General features: G+C 35.9%; 1 protein-coding gene and 1 long non-coding RNA gene across 2 annotated transcripts in view; both read right to left on the bottom strand.

The window, feature by feature from the left end:
- Positions 1–23,956, bottom strand: part of LOC141438363 (uncharacterized) — a 319,118-nt gene that overhangs the window by 58,267 nt on the left and 236,895 nt on the right. The window lies entirely within an intron of this gene.
- On the bottom strand, positions 1,088–11,579 carry LOC141438353 (allatostatin-like). The gene is made up of 3 exons (XM_074102215.1): positions 11,474–11,579; positions 4,459–4,595; positions 1,088–1,258 (listed from the first exon to the last, which is right to left on the bottom strand). The coding sequence occupies exons 1-3, from the start codon at positions 11,561–11,563 to the stop codon at positions 1,096–1,098; spliced, it is 390 nt and encodes a 129-aa protein (XP_073958316.1). The 5' UTR covers positions 11,564–11,579; the 3' UTR covers positions 1,088–1,095.

The following is a 23,956-nucleotide window of genomic DNA, read 5'->3' as shown; positions in this document are numbered from 1 at the left end:
ACACGCCAAAATAGGGTTCCTTAGCCATTACGAAAGAATAAGTAATATTTTTCTAAGGATTTCGTAATTTTCGTATTTTCGATTTACTCTTAAAGTACTAATAATTCTCAAGCAAACTTAGCCGTTATAGTTTCCCTTGAAAGTTTGATATATGTACTTACTACCATTCTCATTTTTTTTTTAATTTTCGCTCGATTTTAATGAAAATTTGCACTTTAAAGTTGAATATTTTGCAAACAAATCACTGAATCGAAAAATCGTTTTAGCAACCCCCTAATGATTTCAAAAGACCTATCCAACGATATCCCACACTACAAGGTTAGATGAGAAAAAAAAACTACCCCCACTTTACGTCTATAGGAGGTACATCAAAAAAAAATTTTGAACTAAAGTTATTATTGTACCATTTTGTCGGCATACTTTACATACATATTCGTGGAAAATTACAGCTTTCTAGCATTGATAGTCCCTGAGCAAAACCGCGGACGGACAGACAGACAGACAGACAGACAGACAGACGGACAGACAGACAGACATGGCGAAACTATAAATCCGTTTTTTCCATTTTGGCTTCGGAACCCTAAAAACGCTAGGAGACGTCTGCCGTATATTTGTCCCGTTTAGAGAATGATTTATACAATAAGTTCAGGTACAAGAAAACAAAAGTGGCAAGTCACATATTTATTAAATTGTAAAGATATAATTTGAACAGGACTTGCGCTTGTAATTAACATTGTATCTTAATGCCTCCAACATTAACCGTAAAATACGCCTTTGCGGCCTAATTAATTCTTAAGATACACTGACCATTGAAAGCTTTATGCTCTTCGTGGAATGATATTATTTACACAAATAACACTACCGCACTCAGTCGCATACTGTGATTTTGCATATTGCTATGTCTACATGCGTAACTGAATTAATACCTTAAGAATATTTGACACATTTTTTTATTTAACCAAAGTAACTTGAAAAATTTTCAGAAACAAGTAAAATACTTATTTAACCGGCTTTTGAGGTCCAGTATGAAATGAGCAGTAACCGCATAGACTAGGGGCGTAGAAGCGAGTCGTTAGTGGTTCGTGGGCGGGGTGTTCACTTGCGGAAGCACGAGATAGGGTTAAAGTAGCACTGCCTGAAGCGGACTTGGCGCTTGTCGGCGCGCCACGGTCTCGCCAGGCGGCCGTCGAGGGCTCGGAAGTTCCACCCGCGGGGCTCCGCTTGCGGCCAGGAGCGTCCCACGCGACCCAAGCCCAGTCTGCAACAATAAATTAACAAGTTACTCAATAATAATCAAAAACATAATTAAGTACCTTGTTTCTTCGCGCCTGCGACGTGCACGGCAGTGCTCAGGCATCATCCGTCTTTAAATCCTTATAAAAGTAATATCAGCGGAATTACAATATTTGTACAATAGCTCCGTATCTACTAGCTATCTAAAAACCCAATTAGCTAATAAAAATCCAATTAATCCGTTAATCTTCATGCTATCGTCTATGCACCGACAAATCATGGGTTTTAAAAAAGTTTAAAGAAATGATATATTTTCTCATGAAAATGAGAGTTAAGTAGGGACCAAGTTATATTTGCATTTGAATTCGTTTTACAATTGTTCAGTACAATTAGCTCTCTTAGGGGCTGTTTCACCATCCATTGATTAGCGTTAACCGATGGTTAAATATGATGCCGTCTCCGTCTATTCGAACAAAACAAATAGAGACGGCATCACACCTAACCGCCAGTTAACACTAATCAATGGATGGTGAAACAGCCCCTTAATCTCTTACCTGATGAATACTTACCTGATTGAATACGTATTGTTTCAATTGTTTTGAAAGATTTAAATCCAGTGCCAGTTGCGTTCAGCTTAAACTTTGATTTACCTATTATTTAAGCATGAACTGCTTTGAAAATTGGATCATTTTGGTACCTACTAAGAGCCACCAATTCTGTGATTCGCAGACACAAGACAGGGAGCTAATTACAAAGCCAGGGAAGCTTCGGGATCAAGTGTCCAACTCGTAAACTTCGCTTGCCACCGTTGTTAGTGGTGGTTAGTGTTCTATAAACAATGAAGTACCTGCGTTTAACTAAGCGCTCAGGGAGTAGGTAAAGTAGGCTGAAATTTGTCGAGCGAGAAAATAGTCTTCTAGTGTTGGATCCCATTCGATACGAACGCACGCGTCGACATGGCGTCAAAATCGATGAAAAGGTGCAGTAAAAAAATGTATTACAATGTTCGTCAAGGGAGTGATGGCAATAATCAATCGAACTACAGATTGATTTATCAAAGACAGAGGCATCAATACTATTTATTTTATTTACCTAATACTAAAGTTTCCCGAATCGAGACTTGAAGAACTTTTCTATTTTTGCCGATTATATTGTTTGTGACAAACTTAACTTTACAGTTTCCCCCACACATAATACTGTTTACTAACTCCAAATATAATTTGTAATCGTAAAAATGCATTTTTTGTGATATAACAAAAAATTACGGTTTTTAGATTTTTAGATACTTACCTGGATTCTTTTGTTAATTTAAATATTATTGTTTTGTTTCTAGCAATCTAAATTTTCAATGAAAAACATTAACTAATGTTGCAGTTTTTCCTCTTCTTTCACGTTTTTTTCTTAGAATAAAGCTTAATTAAAACTATCGATATTTTTCTTTCACATCCCGAAAATATACACAGAACTTTCCTTATTCAGTGCGGCACAGAGTGCATAAGACCTTGTATTTTATTATAGCTATATATTTTAAACAAAACAAGATGTTGACGTACGCCTTTAGGTTCATGTCAATTAATTCATTAAGTAATTTTAATATTCAAAGTAAAAAAAAAATGTATGTATGGTGACATGACGTTAAAAAAATGATTTAAGTTTCTTAAACGGTACAGGGTGTAATAAGCCCTGTACAGCCACAATGATAGTTTTATGACCAGGTGGAAATGGAATGGAAATAATAGAAAAATCACTGCCGCAGCGATCGTGTTAAATGAAATACGGGGGAAAAAATAAGTTTTAGCAATAGGCTAGCTAGAAGACTAAAATAAACTGTTTAGTCCGTCAGTTAGATTATTAATCCACCTATGAGCGGTCTAGGAGACCACTAGTTTTAAAGGATATGCAATAATTATAGAAATTTAGTTTAAATTTAATAAAAACGTAATTAATAAAATTGTAACAGTCTATGCTATTTATTTGCAATAAAAATTACAAAATAAATCAATAGATTTTTTTATAAACTTAACACATTTCAGTAGGTTTCTCCGATTTTTTTCTGTAAAATTACTTACCCGAAGGGGATATGAGATCTCTAAAAATAGGAACATAATATAAAGATTATTATTAAAGTTTCATCAAATTGAATGATCAACCAAGTTATTTAAAACTGATTTAATTTTACAGGAACATTTTATTTTTATAAAATTGGAAACCCTCAAAACAACCATTTTTGTCGGCAATCGATAATAATTTTTCGAACATTCGAGACAAATTAGTCTCTTGCATTCAATGATGTCACTTATTTTAACCACCTTTCGTGACTGTGATACTAGGAAGCATGTATTACTAAAAAATAAAAATTAATATTTTAATTATAATAAAAATTATAACAAATAAAACACAAACACACACAACCACCTGCGTTCGGTCTCTGAGACCGTTGTCGCCAGTATTATGCTCATTTAATTAAAAGGAATACACCTCCAAACGAGTCGACCACATGGCGGCCATTGATTGACCCCCGGAAAAGATACAAGGTAATAATTATGCACTACTTAGGTCTAGGACTAACCTAGCTGTTGCCCGCGACTTCATATGCGAAGAATTCGTTTATCACTATCCCGCGGGGACTATGCTGATTACTCGCAAAATTAGCCTAAGTTAATTTAGCATAAGTACTTACTAATATTTTTTTATCTAAGCATCGTCGGTGTCCGAGGACCGCTAAGGTAAAAATACAACATGTGTACTTTAGTTTTCTGTTTTTCTATTTTTGCTGGCGTTTTTAAGCTTTAATATGAATTAAAAGTTATAATAAAAATATGTACCTAGAAACTTTTTTGTTTGTGGCTGATTACCTTGGTCTTAGACGAATATTTTACTTTATGCACTAGAGCATAAAAAGTCATATTTTATGTCGCCTAGATCCAGCATAAAGACGAACTTTACGAGCATGAGAAGTGAAAAAAATATTGTAAGTACACGTATTTTTTCTTTTGTTTGACAAACAAAAAATGACGAGGATGCAGTACTTACAAGTTTCGAGTGACGTCACCATATAGTACGAATTTTACCTTATAGTGACGTCACAAGCCCCCCCCCCCACTCCGGAAGTTTAATGATCTACGCCTTTGTCAAATACGTGTTCCATATTTTTCCATAATCTAACTGACGGACTACATACGAGTAGAATTATATATTTTTAACTCAGTCGTCATCCCTATTTACCTTTCTTCAGCGTCGAGTTGAAGTAGCAGTTTGCGAAGAGCGGCGGTGTTGATGGCGTCCCAGGGCGTTGAAGACATGTCCATTTCGTTCCCATCATGAGCCACTAGGGAGTTTTCTGACTGCTCATCGTCTTGTTCCTAAGTGAAATATGTCATAGAGTAATATTATTTTTGGCTAGGCTACGTTAAGGCTATATTACTTATAATATTAAATTGATGTATTAAATATGCCGACTTGTAATTCTTTCTTGTCACATTTTGTTCATGAAAGGGTTAAAGTCGGAATGTTCTACTTTTCTTGGCCCAATAAAATGTTTTTCTTATATTTTTACATTCTTTTTTGCTACGTCTTATTAAGTCATGACGATGTCATCCAAATAAAATAAAAAATAATAATATTGAACCGTTTATTAGGTGTATTATATTATAGTTTTACTTCTTTACTCTTCGATATAAATATTAACCAGAACTTTCTTAAATCTGCAAGGTAGCATTCGCACAGGTTAAAAGTATATTTTTCTAATTCCATTTCTGTTAAAACGCGTTTGTCGTCATTCTTTTCGAGCAGGCACTTAAATATTTATGTTATTATTTTCTAAAACATTTATTTGTGTTATCAGTAGGGAGGGAACTTTTAAATTCGCTTCGAGAAGTTCGTTTGATCATATATTATCATTCAATTTCAAGTTGAAAATTTAGAAAATATTAAACTCTACTGCCTTAATTATATTTTCATCTTTCATATTCTCGTTGAAAATAATCACTGTACTTGTTGCGTTTTGTTAAGCTCTACGAGTAGCTTGACACCCTTGCTCTTGTTAGTAACTTGTACGCCGCGCACTATACAGTCGAGGGTATAAATATCTATACAGCCATCGCGTCAAATATATGTAGGGTGATCTCATCTAATTTGGTGATAAAATCGAATTTTGAATAAAAGTCCATGTTATTATCAATCAATGTCTTTACTTTTAATAGGAACTGCAGACAGTCCTGTTATTGGCATAATCATGCCTTTAAATCTTAATTAAATATAAATAATACTGTTCATAATCCACATTTCTTCAACTGCCCGAACACCGCTAATTTGGTGACAATCACCTTAAGTCGGTGATACGTACTACTCTAATTAGACTATAACCAAATTACACAAGTTTTAATTTTTTTTATCACCTAATTAGGTATAATGAAGTTTATTTAAAATATATTTGGAAAAAATATTAATTAGTATTAAATTAAATTGCACGTAGGTATATTTTTCGTAATAAACAATGAAATCTATTAATTTTGAACATTTAACTACCGTGTGACTCACTCATAGTTTGAACGTACCTTTGTAGAGCGATGTTGTTACTGTTGTGTGCTACCCTACATTTGACAGTTCCAACCTAAATGACGTTGAAAACGCTCCTGAGAGGAAGGGCTACGGATTAGCCTGAAACATGTCGAGCTAAACTCGATTTAAGACGTGAGTGATCCGGGTCAATGCCATTTAATATGAAATTTATTAATTGCCATTTAATATGAAATCTGGAATTGTCGACCCTACTACATGCATCACACATAAATATTTTTTGGTTCTTATCATTATCAACTTTCTTGACTCTGGCAATGGAGGTGATACGGCTTCATGCAAAATTAACAAACTATCCAATCTACGCCATTTTCAACCGACGAAGAAAAAACGGAGGAGGTTCTCAAGTCGACTCGAATTTTTTTTAATGTATGACCACGCATAACTTTTTACAGAGTAGTTCCATTTTGATAATTCTTTTTTATTGGAAAGGGGTTCAAGTTGAACCTTGAAGTTGGTCCCATATAAATTTGGAAAAAAAACCTACCCTAAGGATGGGAAAAAAAAAACTTTTTAACAGAAAAAATTAAACCGCCGATGCTTTATACATATGTATAATGTAATGTCATGTTTGACTCCAATACGTTTTCAATGGCTGATTCTAATTTATTAGATTCATTATACTCGCGGTTTTTTTGTATTTATTTTATCGTCATCCATGTTTTGAAAATTAAAAAATTACAATGAAAAGTAAAAAAAAATAACTCATGTAATTTGGTGATAAAGACCCCAAAATAATATACTAACGTTGCTTATGAACTGCAACTTTATTAATTATGAATTATTCAACACAATACATGCAATAAATAATTAAAATACACGCGTTATAATTAAATTTCACTCATATCTTTAACTATCTTGTTTAATTTGGTGATACCGTTGCGGCGTCAAATTCTTGAAAATGATAACTTTTTGACCGGCTTTCATAACGTACTGTGAAAAAACTATACAAGTTTTGTTAAAAATAATAACTGATATACTAAAAATAATGTTTTTTAAGTACACTGTCCACTTTTTATACAAATCCAGGCACTTTTAGTATTTAAAAACTAATTATAAACGGAGAACCAGTTTCTACATGTCCACGCGGCGCCGTAATGAGGTCCCGCGCGAGATATTTGCTAATATTTACTATCTCGCTCTCTCAATTTGACCCACAAGAATGCAAACGGAATTCTAACTTAATGCTTTGTAGTAAGGTCGCATTTAAAAGGCCTTAATTCACTAGCTTTACTCGGTATCGTGCTTCAAACCATGTATCACCGAATTAGGCGTATCACCAAATAATGCGAGTTTACCCTATATGTTGTGGACCAAGTGATAAATCGGTCATTTTTCATAATGCCCATAATGATATGAGATGGCAATTTGATAAAAACTATTTAATTAATTAAATTGGCTAGAGTAATAAAAAATCATGTTTCTTTACTATTATTTTTATTTTTACGTGAAATTTATTCGTTTTATAGATTCATTACCTATGAAATTAATCAAAATCTGTAAAGTAAGTTATATAATTATAACAATTGAACCTAACACGCTCCTTCTAGCTGCGCTCGTCGTCACACCTAAGCATTTCCGATTTTCTTTTCCTTTTGCCGATTCAATTAATCATACTTGTTGCCTAAAATTATTTGTACCTAATCAAATTGCCCAGCAATCACGTAGCAATATTCATAATAACCAGACAATGTGATAAATAATGAAGTTTAGGAATAATTAATCACTTAGCCCGGTATAGCTTCATTATTCATAATGTCCGGGCATTATGAATAATGCCCTTATTAATCACTTGGTCCATAACATACGACCTTATGGTTAGATTGGTTAGTGTAATAAGATGTATAGATTTTTTTGACGTCTGGTAACGTACAATACAATGACTCTAATTACAAGGTAAGCAATAGGCCGCCTTATCGCTTAAGAGCGATCTCTTCCAGGCAACCTTTTTTTTTTACAGAAAGAAGTAAGAACTAGATTACAGTAGGTGGTGCATCAACAGTAGATGGGAATATTAAAAAACAACAAAAATACATCTACACACACATATATATATATATATATACATAACCAACCAGCCGTGGTGGCCTAGTGGTTTGACCTATCGCCTCTCAAGCAGAGGGTCGTGGGTTCGAACCCCGGCTCGCACCTCTGAGTTTTTCGAAATTCATGTGCGGAATTACATTTGAAATTTACCACGAGCTTTGCGGTGAAGGAAAACATCGTGAGGAAACCTGCACAAACCTGCGAAGCGATTCAATGGTTCGTGCGAAGTTCCCAATCCGCACTGGGCCCGCGTGGGAACTATGGCCCAAGCCCTCTTGTTCTGAGAGGAGGCCTGTGCCCAGCAGTGGGACGTATATAGGCTGGGATGATGAACCATACCTATAATACACATACATTTATACCCTTAAACATATTTATACCCGTACATATATTTATGCCCTTAACTGTACAATGTTTCCAGGTTCATCCTGTGTCGATATTATGAAGAGGGTGATTGAGTAAGTTCTGCAGCTTAACGGTTTTAATGAATTTCCACGGGATTATTAATAGCACTTAACGGTTTAATTTTAATAATGAATCGCTTCAAACGCTCCTTATATAGGTACTATGTTGGTTACATTACAATTTGGCCACGTAACTGATGGTTCATTTAATTTAATGATCACGAGTGCTTGTGTTGCAGTTTATATGGGCTCATTAAGTCGTAAGCCTACCTAGAGTACTTTGTTATAATTGACTTTAAAAAGGTTTATACCGGTAAAACTACTGTACTTATCCCGTTTTGTAGCATCCATCTACTGTTAATTGGAAGTTTACAACTACAATACTTACTGGTAGGCTGAATTTTTACCATTAAGTGAACACACACATATAAACGCGCGCCTGCACACACGCACACACACACACACACACACACACACACACTTGTGATTACTAGTTCCTCTGTAGGTAGGCTTATCTAATAAACCCTTAAGATAACCATATCGAAAATACAAACTGAGACATGGATGCACAGAAAAACCAGAAAAAGAGACCAGCGCTGGGAATCGAACCCAGGTCCTCAGCAATCCGTGCTGCGTGCTATAACCCCTACACCACCGCTGGACAGGAATTTAGACACGAATTTTTCCTATGCATACATATCTCAGGCCCGATTGCATAACAAAGTACAAGCTAATATTATTAGCGATTTTGTATTGAAATTCACTAATACTATTAGCTTGTACTTTATTATGCAATTGGGCCCAGGTTGCTTATTTCTACTACGCTACTTATGCAGCAGCACTAGCGACATCTATGTTTTTCGCTCTCATCGAGAGACGTCACATTCTATCAATACAAACTGAGACATGGATGCACAGAAAAACCAGAAAAAGAGACCAGCGCTGGGAATCGAACCCAGGTCCTCAGCAATCCGTGCTGCGCAGCAGCGCGCAGTTTGTATTTTCGATATGGTTTCACGGGATACCGTAAAAGTAACAATTTGGAGTTAAAATAAAAAATACAAAAAGATTCCAAATAACCAATCATAATTTGATTGCTTAGTAGCGACATCTCTTGTCTGGGTGAGCGGTTGGTTCCGATAGAATGTGACGTCTCTCGATGAGAGCGAAAAACATAGATGTCGCTAGTGCTGCTGCATAAGTAGCGTAGTAGAAATAAGCAACCTGAGATATGTATGCATAGGAAAAATTCGTGTCTAAATTCCTGTCCAGCGGTGGTGTAGGGTTATAGCACGCAGCACGGATTGCTGAGGACCTGGTTCGATTCCCAGCGCTGGTCTCTTTTTCTGGTTTTTCTGTGCATCCATGTCTCAGTTTGTATTTTCGATATGGTTTCACGGATACCCGTAAAAGTAACAAATTTGGAGTTGAAATAAAAAATACAAAAAGATTCCAAATAACCAATCATAACCCTTAAGATAACTCTATTTTATAGTTGGTTTATTATCCATCCTACCTTGTGGAAGAGCGGGGTCCACTGACACAAGCATTGTTTTGCTTAAAAGGAGTCCCCAACTTTGTTCTATTGTAACAATGTTATTATTTAAACCAATAAAAGTTTTTTACTTTATTTTTTTTTTCAATAAGTACATTACAAATATTCTTTATTACAAATTAGAGGCCGTATTGTCTAACGCGCTGAGGTTTACGATTGCATTCACCATCTCTTTCTACCCTAATTTTACGCCATGAGACAGGAAGAAGTAGTGACAACGATTGTGATTTCAAGTGTCTTGACAACAAGGCCTCAGATCACAAAAAACAAAAAGTCAGGGTAGACAATATATACGAGTAAGTAACCTAATCGCTTGAAAACTTGTAAACGGTGACTTCCTGTAGGTACCTAATTGTTTTTTATGTAAGGAAAAATGCATCATGTCGTTGTTGTGAGTGTACTTTAAAATAAGTAAAAGCTTGTTAAAAATTATGATTGGTTATTTGGAGTCTTTTGTATTTTTTATTTCAACTCCAAATGTTACTTTTACGGTATCCCCGATCCCCCTGGGGTTTGTATTTTCGATCTTGTTAAAAATATAAATGTAAAATACCTTTTTGCTACCAGAAAGCCCGATATACCTGACGGACATCGCCTGAAGCTTCTGAAATAGGTTCTTTGTCCCTCGCTATATTAATTAAAATAAATGAAAACAGTTACGAATTTTTCATGTTTTTATGTGGCACATATACCTACATAAAACGTGCTACTTTTGATTTCCGTTAATTTTTAGTTAAAATTATTTCTCCAAGGCACTAGTGACCTAACTGCTGTTTAAAAGATAATTAATAATAATATTAATTTTGCACAGTAAAACAGTAAAACTTATGACATTTTTCGTTAGCTAAAGTGTTTTTAATTCACACATATTTACAAAAAGAAGGTTAAAAAAGTAAATTCTTTGGTGTCTCTTGTCAATTTCTAATTTTTGATTTTTACAAGTTGACTTTTGACAATGGCTGTGAAGTCAACGTGTATGAATAAAAAAAAGTTTTTTTTCGCTTGGGCCAAACAGTTAAACACCAGGGAGTTTGTTTCACTGAACTAAGCCATCTGCTGAAGTTAACGGAAATGATAAAAAAAAACCTCGGCATATCAAATTCCTTCAAGGAATTTTATTCATTGATTTTCGAATAGTGCCCATCTAAGTATTTCACTTGTAGAAACGGAACACTAGGAAAAACACTGTGGTGCTATTCTCACTACATACATTTTACTGTGTTATAAATTAGCTGTTGGTTCTTCTTAAATAAAATAAGCAATTCAAATAAAATTTATATTTTTTTGTATCAACATTTCATGTTCCAAAACAAATATAAGTTAAGGACCACTGTACGTAATTCTCCAATGTATGTAATCTTTAAATGGTAACTCTTAAATTATTTTACGGATAATTTCCAGAATAGATAAATTGGAAATTGGAAAAAAAGCAAATTTAAATAATTCAAAAAATAAATTTAAGTGTGGTATGAAAATTGAGTCACAAATATTATTGCCAAACAAAACATTTTTATTTTTATTTTGACCAATGTTTTCCACTTGTATTGTGTTAGTGTTACCAGGTAATCAATCAGTCGCCTTATTATGGGCAAAATTATCTTTTAGGCTTTTTTAACACCATGTTGGTATCGATGTAAAGGAAGTAGGGAAGACTTACCATTGGTGCAGCATGAGCGGATATTATCAGCAGCGTCAATGTGCACACCACGACGAACATACTGCTAGTTGACGCGATCGGAAACTTCATTGTGATGCTTCTGTAGATATCTGTTTGAAAAAACCAAATAGACTTGATTAAATTAATTCTCAGTACCTGGGCGACCGAGCTTTGTTCAGGCTTTAACTCGACAATAAGCGTTTTCCCAGAGATAAAACCAATTAAGCTAGATCGATTTGTCATCCCCAAAAACCCCCACTTACCAAATTTCATCGAAATCGTTGGAGCCGTTTCCGGATCCCCGAAATATATATATATATATATATATACATGTACACTAAGTAAGTACAAGAATTGCTCGTTTAAAGGTATTAGATATATATTAGATAAATGGTTTTTTTTTTCAGACTGAATCTATAATACTTGTTTACAAGAACTAAACTCAATAATTTAACTGGTCCATCCATCCCAGCCTATATAAGTCTCACTGCTAGGCACAGGCCTTCTCTCATAATAAGAGGATTTGAGCTGTAGTTCCCACGCGGGCCCAGTGCGGACTGGGAACTTCACACACACCATTGAATTGCTTCGCAGGTTTGTTGAGGTTTCCTCACGATGTTTTCCTTCACCGTAAAGCTCATGGTAATTTGAAACCTGAATTTCGAAAAACTCAGAGGTGTGAGCCGGGGTTCGAACCCACGATCCTCTGCTTGAGAGGCCATAGGTCGATTCGCATAAATTTATTCTAGTGTTGACACTGAGAAAGTCCCGAAAATTATAAAGAATTTGAGTCGAACCCAGGTCCTCAGCAATCCGTGCTGCGTGCTATAATCCCTACACCACCGCTGGACAGGAATCTAGACACGAATTTTTCCTATGCATACATATCTCAGGTTTCTTTTTAGGGTTCCGGAGCCAAAATGGCAAAAACGGAAGCCTTATAGTTTTGTCAAGTCCGTCTGTCTGTCTGTCTGTCCGTCCGTCCGTATGTCACAGGCATTTTACTCGAAAACTACAAGATGTATATCAATGAAATATGGATTACCGATGTCTTGTCAGAGCCGCTATTTACTTTTGTAGTTAAATTACAAAAATAAATATTTATAGGGGGCACTCCATACACGTAACAGAAATTGTATTTTTATTTAACTCGCATCAATAGTTCGACAGCTCTTTTGAAAAGATAATAAGGTTTCTCAAAAACTTTTTTGATTTAGTGAATATTTCCGGAAATAATCGCTCCCAAAGTAGCAAAAATTGTGCCCCCCCCCTCTATCTTGTAAACCGTATGTCCAAAAAATATGCAAAAAATATACTAAGGTAACGCTTAATAAATACTTTCAACGAAAATTGGTTTCAACATTGGATATGCCGTTTTTGAGTTATTGCCGAAAAACTGCGCTTCTCAACAAAAGGACGTAAGTGCCGTGAAGATACGCTCTTTTTCTGGTAATAGATTTTAAGACTGTAGTAAGTGTTTTAAATGTGTTATAACGCACATAACATTACTTGTTATTTTTCGTAATGGCTACGGAACCCTATCTTGGGCGTGTCCGACACGCTCTTGGCCGTTCTTTATTTTATTTTCTACTACGCTACTTACGCAGCAGCACTAGCGACATCTATGTTCCGCTCTCATCGAGAGACATCACATTCTTTCGGAACTAAGTAACCGCTCACCCAGACAACCATGTCTCAGTTTGTATTTTCGATATTATCTTCTGCTTAAATTCTAATCTTAAGTTTTAAAGATTTTAACGAATCTAAGTAATTATAATTTACTTATTAATTTATTTCCCCTGGGAAATTTATATCTTACATTAATTGCATACTAATGTAGTGTAGCGTAACACATATAATAATTCTCGATTCCCTTATATAAGTAGTTATAACTGAAAAGGCCAAAATCAGATACTGCAGTTGCTTCTATGTACTTCGCGACTAATCACTACCGTACCCCCGCCAAGTCGAGCAAAACAAAAACAAAGGCACGGCCGTACCATACTTTTCTCGAAGCCATTCAGGCTATTTTCAACACACATATATTACCTACGGCCCATAGCAGCGACTACTAGAGGCATTTCTTTATATTTAATGAAATAAGTTTGCTTGCTCCCTTGACAGGTTGATCTGCGCTATTCATCATCTAAGCATGAGTTGATGACGGCAGCGTTGCGGTTATAAAAATTTTAGAATGTACAAAATACATAACTCAGAAGACTGTAGGTATAAACTTTCTTAGTTAAAATTGTAGAGCTAACCAGTAACAATAAACTTAACTTGTATCTCAATTACAGTAACTCAAAATATCAACTGTAAATTGGCCGTACAACTGTAATTAAAAAAACATTCCACTTAGAGTCGGACTCGCGCTAGAGGGTTCCGTATCTAATTAAAATCGTTATTGAAATTCATAACCTGCACCAACGCTCTGACTAAAATATTAATAATTGAAAAAAATCGATACATCGAAGTACCTATTTACGTTTCTTGACTCTCAAAACTGAAAGTGAAAGTTTGTCATCGTTAACTATTTTTAATATGAAAAACGGAAAACAAAAGATTTTGATTAATTCTCTAAAGCACATATGCTGTGAGAGTTTCCTTACAGCCAAATTGAATTTTAATGAAATTTAATAATTCTTGTCTAAATTAATTCGTAGTAACCAAGGGACTTACTCGAAATAATAAATAATACACAAATAAATATATGGGCAAAATTCGATTTTCAATAAGAGTAACAGCGAAAAATATTTCATGTCTGTCTTCTACCTAGTTAATTTCAATAAATTTTCAAGCTACAATTAAGGTTGTGCCTTGGTAAACTCGCATATTTGATGTAGGTATTCTATGTCTTTCGGGTGTACAAGCATAAATAAATAAGTTTGCCGATCCTTTGAGATACTTGTTCTGAGAAACCTCGGGGCCCTCTTTTCCATTGGGTACTCGGCATGTGCTCAGGGCTCTGCGAGCAACAGGACTCCTACTTATACTTTCGGAATATAAATTTCTATAAGTTCATGCGACTCCTTTGGTTCAAATCTTGGTCCCATTAACCTAAATTGTACAAGCCTCTTTTTGGTTAAAGACTTCCTTGTAATCTTGTAACCTCTATGGGTTTTGATTTACTCTAATTAAGAGTTACGTTTTTCGTTTTGAAGTACGGAATCCTAAAAAAACACGAGCTGCGTCCGACAGACGGTCGACGCTTGCTTATTTTTCACTCCGGGATCTCCCTTTGTGTCAATACGTCCATAACATTTAATACCAGAAACAAGATATAATTAATATTGCCGCGATGATTTATCTGATAATATATTATATTAGGTACATTAAGTAGAAGTTAATTAATTATGTGATGGACGGCTACGTAAGTAGGTAATATATAAAAGCATTCCAAGCGACCTGTTTTATAAATAATTTCTTTTTGGGCTGTTCTATCCAACTACAACAGAAATTCGACATATTATCTATAATAAAAAAATTTTTTTCACTGCTCATGCTCGTAAAGTTCGTATTTATGCCGGATCTAGGCGACATAAAATGAATTTTTATGCTCTAGTGCATAAAGTAAAATCTTCGTCTAAGACTAAGGCAATCAGGTGTAAACAGCCACAAGCAAAGAAGTTTCTACATATTTTTTAAAACAATTTTTAATTACATAAAACTAAAGATCAATCAAAATAGATCAATAAAACTAAAAAATTATAATATAATAGTAATGCGTGAACAATAGAAGGTACATAACCATCCAGCCTATAAACGTCCACCGCTGGCACAGGCCTCCTCTCAGAACAAGAGGGCTTGAAGGTACATAGTAAGTGAACAATTGTTTCCACTGTTGCTATTTAATTTCCTCGCCATCGAAGTGAAAAGCAGAGTGTAAAACTCGAGCATTAAACCCATTTTCCCCTCTACGTGTCTATCCACAATCGCCGTACCGGCTCGGGCTATACGAACGTCTTGGGTAAAATGGCTCGTTTTATGCTCTTGTTGTACAATATACCATTGAAGGCGACTACCCACTTTGTTTCATATAAATGTTTTAATTTCTTGGAAATTTCTTTTTCTACCTCGACGAAATATAGGGTTTCGAATTTTTTAATGTAGGTAAATAATTATCATAGTCTTTTCATTTGTATACTAATATTATTATGTTTGTTTATAAACGAAATTTTAGCAATTATTTCTGAAATTAAAAACGTAAACGCTTTTATGTATTTTTTCTCATCCCTTTATTTTTATTTATCGCTTTAACGTTTGCTTCTGTCAGGTAACAAGTTTGTAATTTTCATGAAAGAGACCTATTAACAAGCAAGCAAGAAAAATTATCGCCTCTGGGAATATTTCACCTTTTAGTAGAACCTGTAAGGGAGCATTACACAGCTTAGCACCTTTTGTATCAAAACGATTGAGTCCATCCTTTCAAAGGGATTTATTTACTAAAGTTAATCAGTTTCTGTACAGGATTCCGTAAATGGGGGTGTCGGTTGTAAAATGTAAAAGGTTAACCTTTTCGAGCCATACATCTTGATAACCTCCTTTCAAGGCCCGTATTCTAGGGATATCCTAACGGGCTTAATTCATATCAGTGTCTCACTTTTACGTGCGATGCATTGTGTGTAAAAGTGAGATAGAAATTTGGCTCGACCGATGTGGAATATAAGTCACAGGTCCAAAATGCGTCGGTCCGTCATTCGAGTTGCCTTGACAAGTAATTGGATAGATGATATGCTATCAATGATAGTGTTCTATGGGGGCGAGTGTGTAAGAAGTAAACAATTAAGGGTAAAAGTTAGGGGTTTGTTAGTATAATACTTAGTGCTGTTCATAAAGAAACACACAACGCGCAACAGTTATGTAGAATTTATTAAGGTAAGACTTTTGTTATACCATATTGTATCGTATAATAAGAAAAGTGGAATGCAACCTTACACAAGCGTATAAATATTTGCAAACGGGTTGAGGTCCATCCTACTATCCTACTAATATTATAAATGTGAAAGTTTGTGAGTGAGTATGTTTGTTACTTCTTTACGCTTAAACTGCTGGACGGATTTGGATGAAATTTGGCGGAAAGTGAGTTTATAACCTGGATTAAAACATAGGATAGTGTAGAAAAATTAAAGAATGTCTACAAAATAATGTAATATTTTTTAATTACAAATTACTAATTTACAAGTTTAACAAAATAATAAAATATTTACAATTAATCCTGAAATTAAAATTAAAAGTACTTCACTTCGTACACTAATTAAAATAAATGCGTTAAGTATTAAAAAAATTCTACAAATTATGTTCAAGTTGTACCTAATTAACCATTTACAATATTAACTTAATAGTAGGTAACTCAATTAAGTTAACCAAATATACTGAATTTTAAAATATATTTACAGTGAATGCTTACGAAAATTACAAGAATTAATTCTGTACACAGTATATAAATTAAAAGAAAATGCGGTAATGTTAATGCCCCTTCGTTAACACTTACTATATTAAAAGTATATACAAGTACACCGTGTGTGAGGAAAAGATAAAAAATAATGTTAAACAAAAGAAGGAAAGTTTCAACTCTACTTTTATATTTCTGCCCGAAGAACGGTGTAGCAGTGGATGATTTGCTGGAACTTAGCTTGTGTCTGACAGCTCTGTGTCAGACAAACGGTTTTAGTACTGGAATTTGGCTGGTGAAGAGGAATTTCGGATAGTACAGGAACTGGGTCTTGGTTTAAAAGAAAACCGGAACTTAAGGGTAAACTGGAAGCTGAAAAAAGGAACATAAATGTGACTAAAGCAAAATAAGGTCCGAAGATAGGGAAATAGGCCATATGGACAATAACTATTTAAGCCAAACGAATACTACAAAAGTATAAACTTTACATACCCGTCATAAACGGCTTCCATAAACTTAATCGGTACAAAAAATCAGGTGATGGTGAAGATCCGTGCAAACTTTATGCAATTTATATGGGGCGAAAACTCATTAACATCAAATGACAGGAAACACCGTGAAATAACAAAAAAATATAAAATATTTAAATTTAAACTTTTTCTCCCTGACATCCAAAAGTCCGACCACGAAAAACAAAAGAATGCAAAAATCAATACTTGTAACTACTTATTCAAAATACGAAGCTGCCAGTAACAGATTAAGAAAATAACGTCAAAAAAAGGTTATCATACGGCAGCGTAACGCTGCAGACATCCCTCTACCAAAAAAATCTGCAGTCGGTAATAAAGCCTAACAAAAGAACCTCGACAACCCTAATAATTAAATAAACTGTAGTAAAAATTATAACAAACCAAACAATGAAACTCCACAAAAAAAATATTTTGCTACCTCTAATTGGAAGCTTAAATAAATGGCAGAACATATTAATACGACACATGAAAGTAGAGGTGAATAACAACCAAACGATCTATCTAATAGCGTCATGAAACATGAGCTTTCAAGCGGCATAAAATATAAAATAAAATGGAAATTATAATACATTTATAGAACACGTAGAGCAAGTTTATCCAACAGTGTCAGCCCAAGATCACTGAGGGAAAATCCATCTAGGTCCTATAGCCTGAACGAGTGTAAATCGCCCATGTGAAATTAGGGAATAAAAATAAAGAATAAACTGAATATAGTTAAATAGTTTAAAACATATCAGGGACAAAGAACAAGTCGGTTGAAAAAAATATTAATAAATTACGAAAACAAAGGACCAACCGTTTGGTACTTATTTCAAAATATCTTTTATGTGATAAACACCGACGTGTGGCGAATCAACATCACGTAACTCATAAACCTGAGGTGATACCACCTTAACAACACGACAGGCTGAGAAACGAGGCGCAAACTTACCCCCCCTAATTTCATCACTAGTTCCCCGTTGGAAATTCCGACGCCAAACAACATCACCGACACGAAGCCGGACAGGATTCCTGTTCAAATTAAATTTAGCAGCATTACGTTGAAAAGCAAGAGTCATCGCGTCCGCAACTTTAGCATATACCTCCCGAAGAGTTAAAAGGTTCGTTGCATGCTCAACCCGACTAAGTGCCAAACCAGGGTCCTCAGTCTGATTGTTTGCACGCTGCTGAGCTGTCGTCAACTCACGGCCGTACATGAGAAAGTTCGGGGTATAGGACGTTGCGAGATTTATACATGAATTTAGATATAATGCGACCCTGGGAAGATGTTCACGCCAACGACGAAAATCACCGTTTACGAGTATACTCAGCGTCGTAATTACTGATTGATTGTAGCGTTCACAAACGTTCGCTTGAGGTGAATAATAAGGGGTATAACACGGACTTGGGATATTGTAAGAAGCTAAAAACTCAAGGAACTCGGCACTATGGAACACCGTTGCATTATCACAAAGGATATTAGACGGAAAACCATACCGCAGGAAAACTTCTACCTCCAGAGCATTAGAAATTGACCTACTATCAAATTTCTTTAAAGGAACCAGCCAAACAAACTTGGTAAATACGTCCACCATGGTGAGAATGTAACGATAACCACCATCTACTCGCTGCAATGGTCCAATAAGATCAAACGACAAAAGATCCATAGGAGCGGTGACTGATCTAGGAAATAATCGTTGACCACGAGGCTGTGTATTGGCAATTTTATACGCCTTACAAATCTCACATTCAGCTAAAAACGAAGTGATATCACGGTACATATTGGGCCAATAATAGAGCTCCCTAGCCTTTAAATAAGTTTTCATAATGCCAGGATGTACATTGGGAAAACCGTTATGAATCTCCGCAATAGCCTCTCTCACTTTCGTAGCAGGTAAAACAATCCGCCATGGATTTGGCATTAAGGGATTTTCTATAGCCATCTTACGCATAAGCATGCCATCACGAATAGTAAATGCATGAAACATCTGTGGCGAGTCAGTGACACCTCTGTAAATTCTTTCATACCACGGATCGGTAGTAGCATCTGTACCTCGTATGAAATTTATCAAACCGATTTGACAGCGCGACAAAGCGTCGGGAACTACGTTTAACACACCTTTCCGATGCTCAATCTCGAAGTTGTATTGAGAGATAATTGTCGCCCAGCGTGCTAGACGGCCAGTTGGATTATCCAAAGTAATAAGCCATTTCAGCGCTATGTGATCGGTGACTATTGTAAATTTCATTCCGTCAAGATATCCTCGAAAGTGTTTAATGGAATCTAGTACAGCCAAAAGCTCGCGTTCCGAAGTGCTGTAATTTTTCTCTGCTTTCGTGAACAACCGAGAATAATAGGCGATCGGATGCTCGACGCCATTGACAACTTGAGCCAGAACGGAACCAAGACCAATTAAACTTGCGTCGCACTGCAACACAAATGGTTTTGAAAAATCTGGACAGGCCATCACTGGTGAACCTATCAAAACGTCTTTCAGTTTCCGAAAAGCGGCTTCAGCATCCTCATTCCATTCTATAGAATCGCGACCTTTTCTTTTACCGATTAAAGCCGTCATCGGAGCGATAATGCTAGAAAAATTATCTACAAAACGACGGTAATAAGAACACATGCCAATGAAAGAGCGAAGAGATTTAGCTGTCGTTGGTGTCGGATAATCATTTATAGCTTCGAGTTTTTTTGGATCTGTTTGCAACCCACGTTCATTTACAATATAACCCAAATATTTCAATTCGGACTTGCAAAATTCACATTTGTCCAAATTGACACTAAGGCCTGCTTCTTTCAATCTGTCACAAACTTTGCGGATGAGACGCAAATGGCTATCAAAATCGCGTGACACCAAAATTAGGTCATCGACATAACCGAAAACAAAATTGTCTGATTCCGCCGTGAACTCAAAATTAATAATCTGATCTGTCAGTCTCTGCATTTCAGATGCAGCGTTGGTTAAACCAAATGGCATGCGGACGAACTCAAACAAGCCGCGCTGTGGAACAATGAAAGCCGTCTTCTCGCAGCTTGCTTTATCTGCCAGAGGAATTTGCCAGAACGCACTCCTAAAATCTAGAGATGTCATATACCGAGCACCACGAAGATTATCGAGGATGTCTTGGATTCGCGGCAGTGGATACGAATCGCGGATAGTGACGCTGTTCAGTTTTCGACTATCAACGCAGAATCTAAGACTTCCATCCTTTTTTGTAACCATTACCACGGGACTGGCCCATGGAGAGCGAGACGGACGAATAACTTCCATTTTTAGCATAGTATCGATCTCCTCATTTAGAAGTTTCAACTTATTAGGCGAAAGAGGGTAATATCGTTGCCGAATCGGTGGTCCTACGGTTTCAATCTTATGAGATACCCACGTTGTCTTTCCTAGTCCGACCTTCGCAGAAGAGATCTCTTCAAAATAATCAATTGTGGACTGAAGACGAGCTTCTTGATCAGCCGATAAAACCGCACGCGGATGTATATAACGCGTCTCGCTAACCTCAAGGGACTCAGTGTTAACTTCAAGCGGACGCGGTACAAAAAGCTTACCACTCGTTACACCACTGAAGGCTTTACACAATAATGAGGTGAGCCCATATTTGTTCCAAAATTCAATACCTAAGATACACTGCGTCGGAAAACCATCACTAACAAGACAAGGGTGGGCAAAACAAAACCCGTTAAAAGAAATAGGTATATTCACACCCCCTAAAATTGTAATCGGAGAATTATCTGCAGACACTACCGACGGACGAATGTTGTTGCAAAAACTGATACCTAAACTTGACAGTAAAGAAGCGTTCACCAATGAAGCTTGCGCACCAGAATCAAGTAAGGCCTTCACTTTCGACCCGGCAATCGAAATTTCAACATATAAACGGTTGTCAGAAGTATTGTTCAAAATGAGAGGTGACATCGCTGGGCTGAACGCGTCACCGTCATCTAGTTTTTTGATGAACTCGGAAAGCACTGTGGGCAATCACGTGTTACAGTACCAACACGTTTACACTTGAAGCAAACGGCTTCCGTTATGTTAGGACACAATCGGAAATGATGACCAGTAACATTGCATTTTAGGCAAACTACCTCTGCCTCAGATTGGATAGGCGCCACAGAGAAATTTGAAGGTCGCTGACCCTGAAAGGATTCATAATTTTTCGCAATTTCGATAAGACCATCCAAATCTTTAATTAAATTTGTTGCAAGACATGCATGGTAACGTGAATGTAACCCATATTTAATTATTAGGAACAGACTTTCCTCTGAAATTGGCACACGCAGCTTTGCGTTGAGATCCCGCGCGCTAATGATGAAGTCAACAACAGACTCATTCTTCCCTTGCCGAAGTGCACGGAGTTGACTCTCGATTTTGAAGTCATAATCGACAACGTCAAAAGTTTTAAAGAATGCTGCCTTCAGTTCAGCGAAAGACAATCGAGGATGTCTGATAGCTCGAAAATATTTCAGCGCGCTGTCAGCTAACAATTCATGAAACCTCAGCACTACATACGACGGATTGACACCGCGAGCAATTCCTTGTTCCTCGACCAGAGAAAAGAACTCACGCACGCACGTCTTACCGGTAAACACGATGCCCCATTTGGTAAGAGACTCTCCCTTAACCGGAACATAAACTGGATTCGAAGGCGACGGTCTCATATTCACTGAAGTCGCGGAATCAAAATACTCCTCGTCGCGGTGCTCAGGATTTATAAAGGGTTCGAACCTACGTGAGGCTCTATATATTCCTCATCGCGAGACTCAGGAACAGCGAATGGATTAGTACTAACCGACTGGGCGAAAGACATGGCTGACACAAAAAAACGAGAGCAAAGTACCTAATAAAAACCTTAACACTCAATTATACCACATAAAACAATAAATGAACAAAAAAATAATCAAACTTAAAATTGCTCAATATTTTAAAAATAAAAACATACGCTCGAAAAACATAAGCCTCCTTCGGGCAGTCGGGTAATAACACGAAATACCTACATTAATTAAACTAACAACGCCACTGAAGACCTGCAAGTACACACATAACACACACTAAAACGTTGGAATGTCAGCTGCAAATCGTAAAACATTTAAGAAAAATAACTTGAAGAAAAAATTAATTAATGACCGAGAAACGGTCAGTTATCCCCCCACAAAAACAAAAAATAATTAATTTGTGACAAAAATATTGTTAACTTTTAGTTCGGGCGCCATAATTTGTAGAAAAATTAAAGAATGTCTACAAAATAATGTAATATTTTTTAATTACAAATTACTAATTTACAAGTTTAACAAAATAATAAAATATTTACAATTAATCCTGAAATTAATATTAAAAGTACTTCACTTCGTACACTAATTAAAATAAATGCGTTAAGTATTAAAAATATTCTACAAATTATGTTCAAGTTGTACCTAATTAACCATTTACAATATTAACTTAATAGTAGGTAACTCAATTAAGTTAACCAAATATACTGAATTTTAAAATATATTTACAGTGAATGCTTACGAAAATTAAAAGAATTAATTCTGTACACAGTATATAAATTAAAAGAAAATGCGGTAATGTTAATGCCCCTTCGTTAACACTTACTATATTAAAAGTATATACAAGTACATCGTGTGTGAGGAAAAGATAAAAAAATAATGTTAAACAAAAGAAGGAAAGTTTCAACTCTACTTTTATATTTCTGCCCGAAGAACGGTGTAGCAGTGGATGATTTGCTGGAACTTAGCTTGTGTCTGACAGCTCTGTGTCAGACAAACGGTTTTAGTACTGGAATTTGGCTGGTGAAGAGGAATTTCGGATAGTACAGGAACTGGGTCTTGGTTTAAAAGAAAACCGGAACTTAAGGGTAAACTGGAAGCTGAAAAAAGGAACATAAATGTGACTAAAGCAAAATAAGGTCCGAAGATAGGGAAATAGGCCATATGGACAATAACTATTTAAGCCAAACGAATACTACAAAAGTATAAACTTTACATACCCGTCATAAACGGCTTCCATAAACTTAATCGGTACAAAAAATCAGGTGATGGTGAAGATCCGTGCAAACTTTATGCAATTTATATGGGGCGAAAACTCATTAACATCAAATGACAGGAAACACCGTGAAATAACAAAAAAAAAATAAAAATATTTAAATTTAAACGTTTTTCTCCCTGACATCCAAAAGTCCGACCACGAAAAACAAAAGAATGCAAAAATCAATACTTGTAACTACTTATTCAAAATACGAAGCTGCCAGTAACAGATTAAGAAAATAACTTCAAAAAAGGTTATCATACGGCAGCGTAACGCTGCAATAGGTACTATTTATCCGATTATTCCCACGGAATAGGATGAAATCTTGAAATAACACCGCCGGCTTAGAGTCTGATTTTTTTTTTCCCGTTCTGGCGGTTCACTTTTATATTATAGACACTTCTACATAATATCATAAAGAGGAAGATTTGTATTTTTTATGTTTGTAACGAATAAACTCAAACGACCAAGCAGCCCAGCGGGCAACGCGGCGAAGGAGGGGGCGGGGCACCGAAATGCGGGAGAGGGGCGAGCACATCTT

The sequence above is a fragment of the Choristoneura fumiferana genome, chromosome Z (assembly GCF_025370935.1).
Source record: "Choristoneura fumiferana chromosome Z, NRCan_CFum_1, whole genome shotgun sequence".
Classification (NCBI taxonomy): Eukaryota; Metazoa; Arthropoda; class Insecta; order Lepidoptera; family Tortricidae; genus Choristoneura; species Choristoneura fumiferana.
This window is presented reverse-complemented; position numbering and strand designations above follow the sequence as displayed.

What these genes read in the sequence shown, in the direction of transcription:
- LOC141438353 (XM_074102215.1), bottom strand. Translation starts at nt 11,563, where the DNA reads ATGAAGTTTCCGATCGCGTCAACTAGCAGTATGTTCGTCGTGGTGTGC. An exon ending in CCGCTCATGCTGCACCAATG is followed by an intron (nt 4,596 to 11,473) that starts GTAAGTCTTCCC and finishes TATTTCACTTAG; the next exon opens with GAACAAGACGATGAGCAGTC. An exon ending in CAACTCGACGCTGAAGAAAG is followed by an intron (nt 1,259 to 4,458) that starts GTAAATAGGGAT and finishes TTATTGTTGCAG; the next exon opens with ACTGGGCTTGGGTCGCGTGG.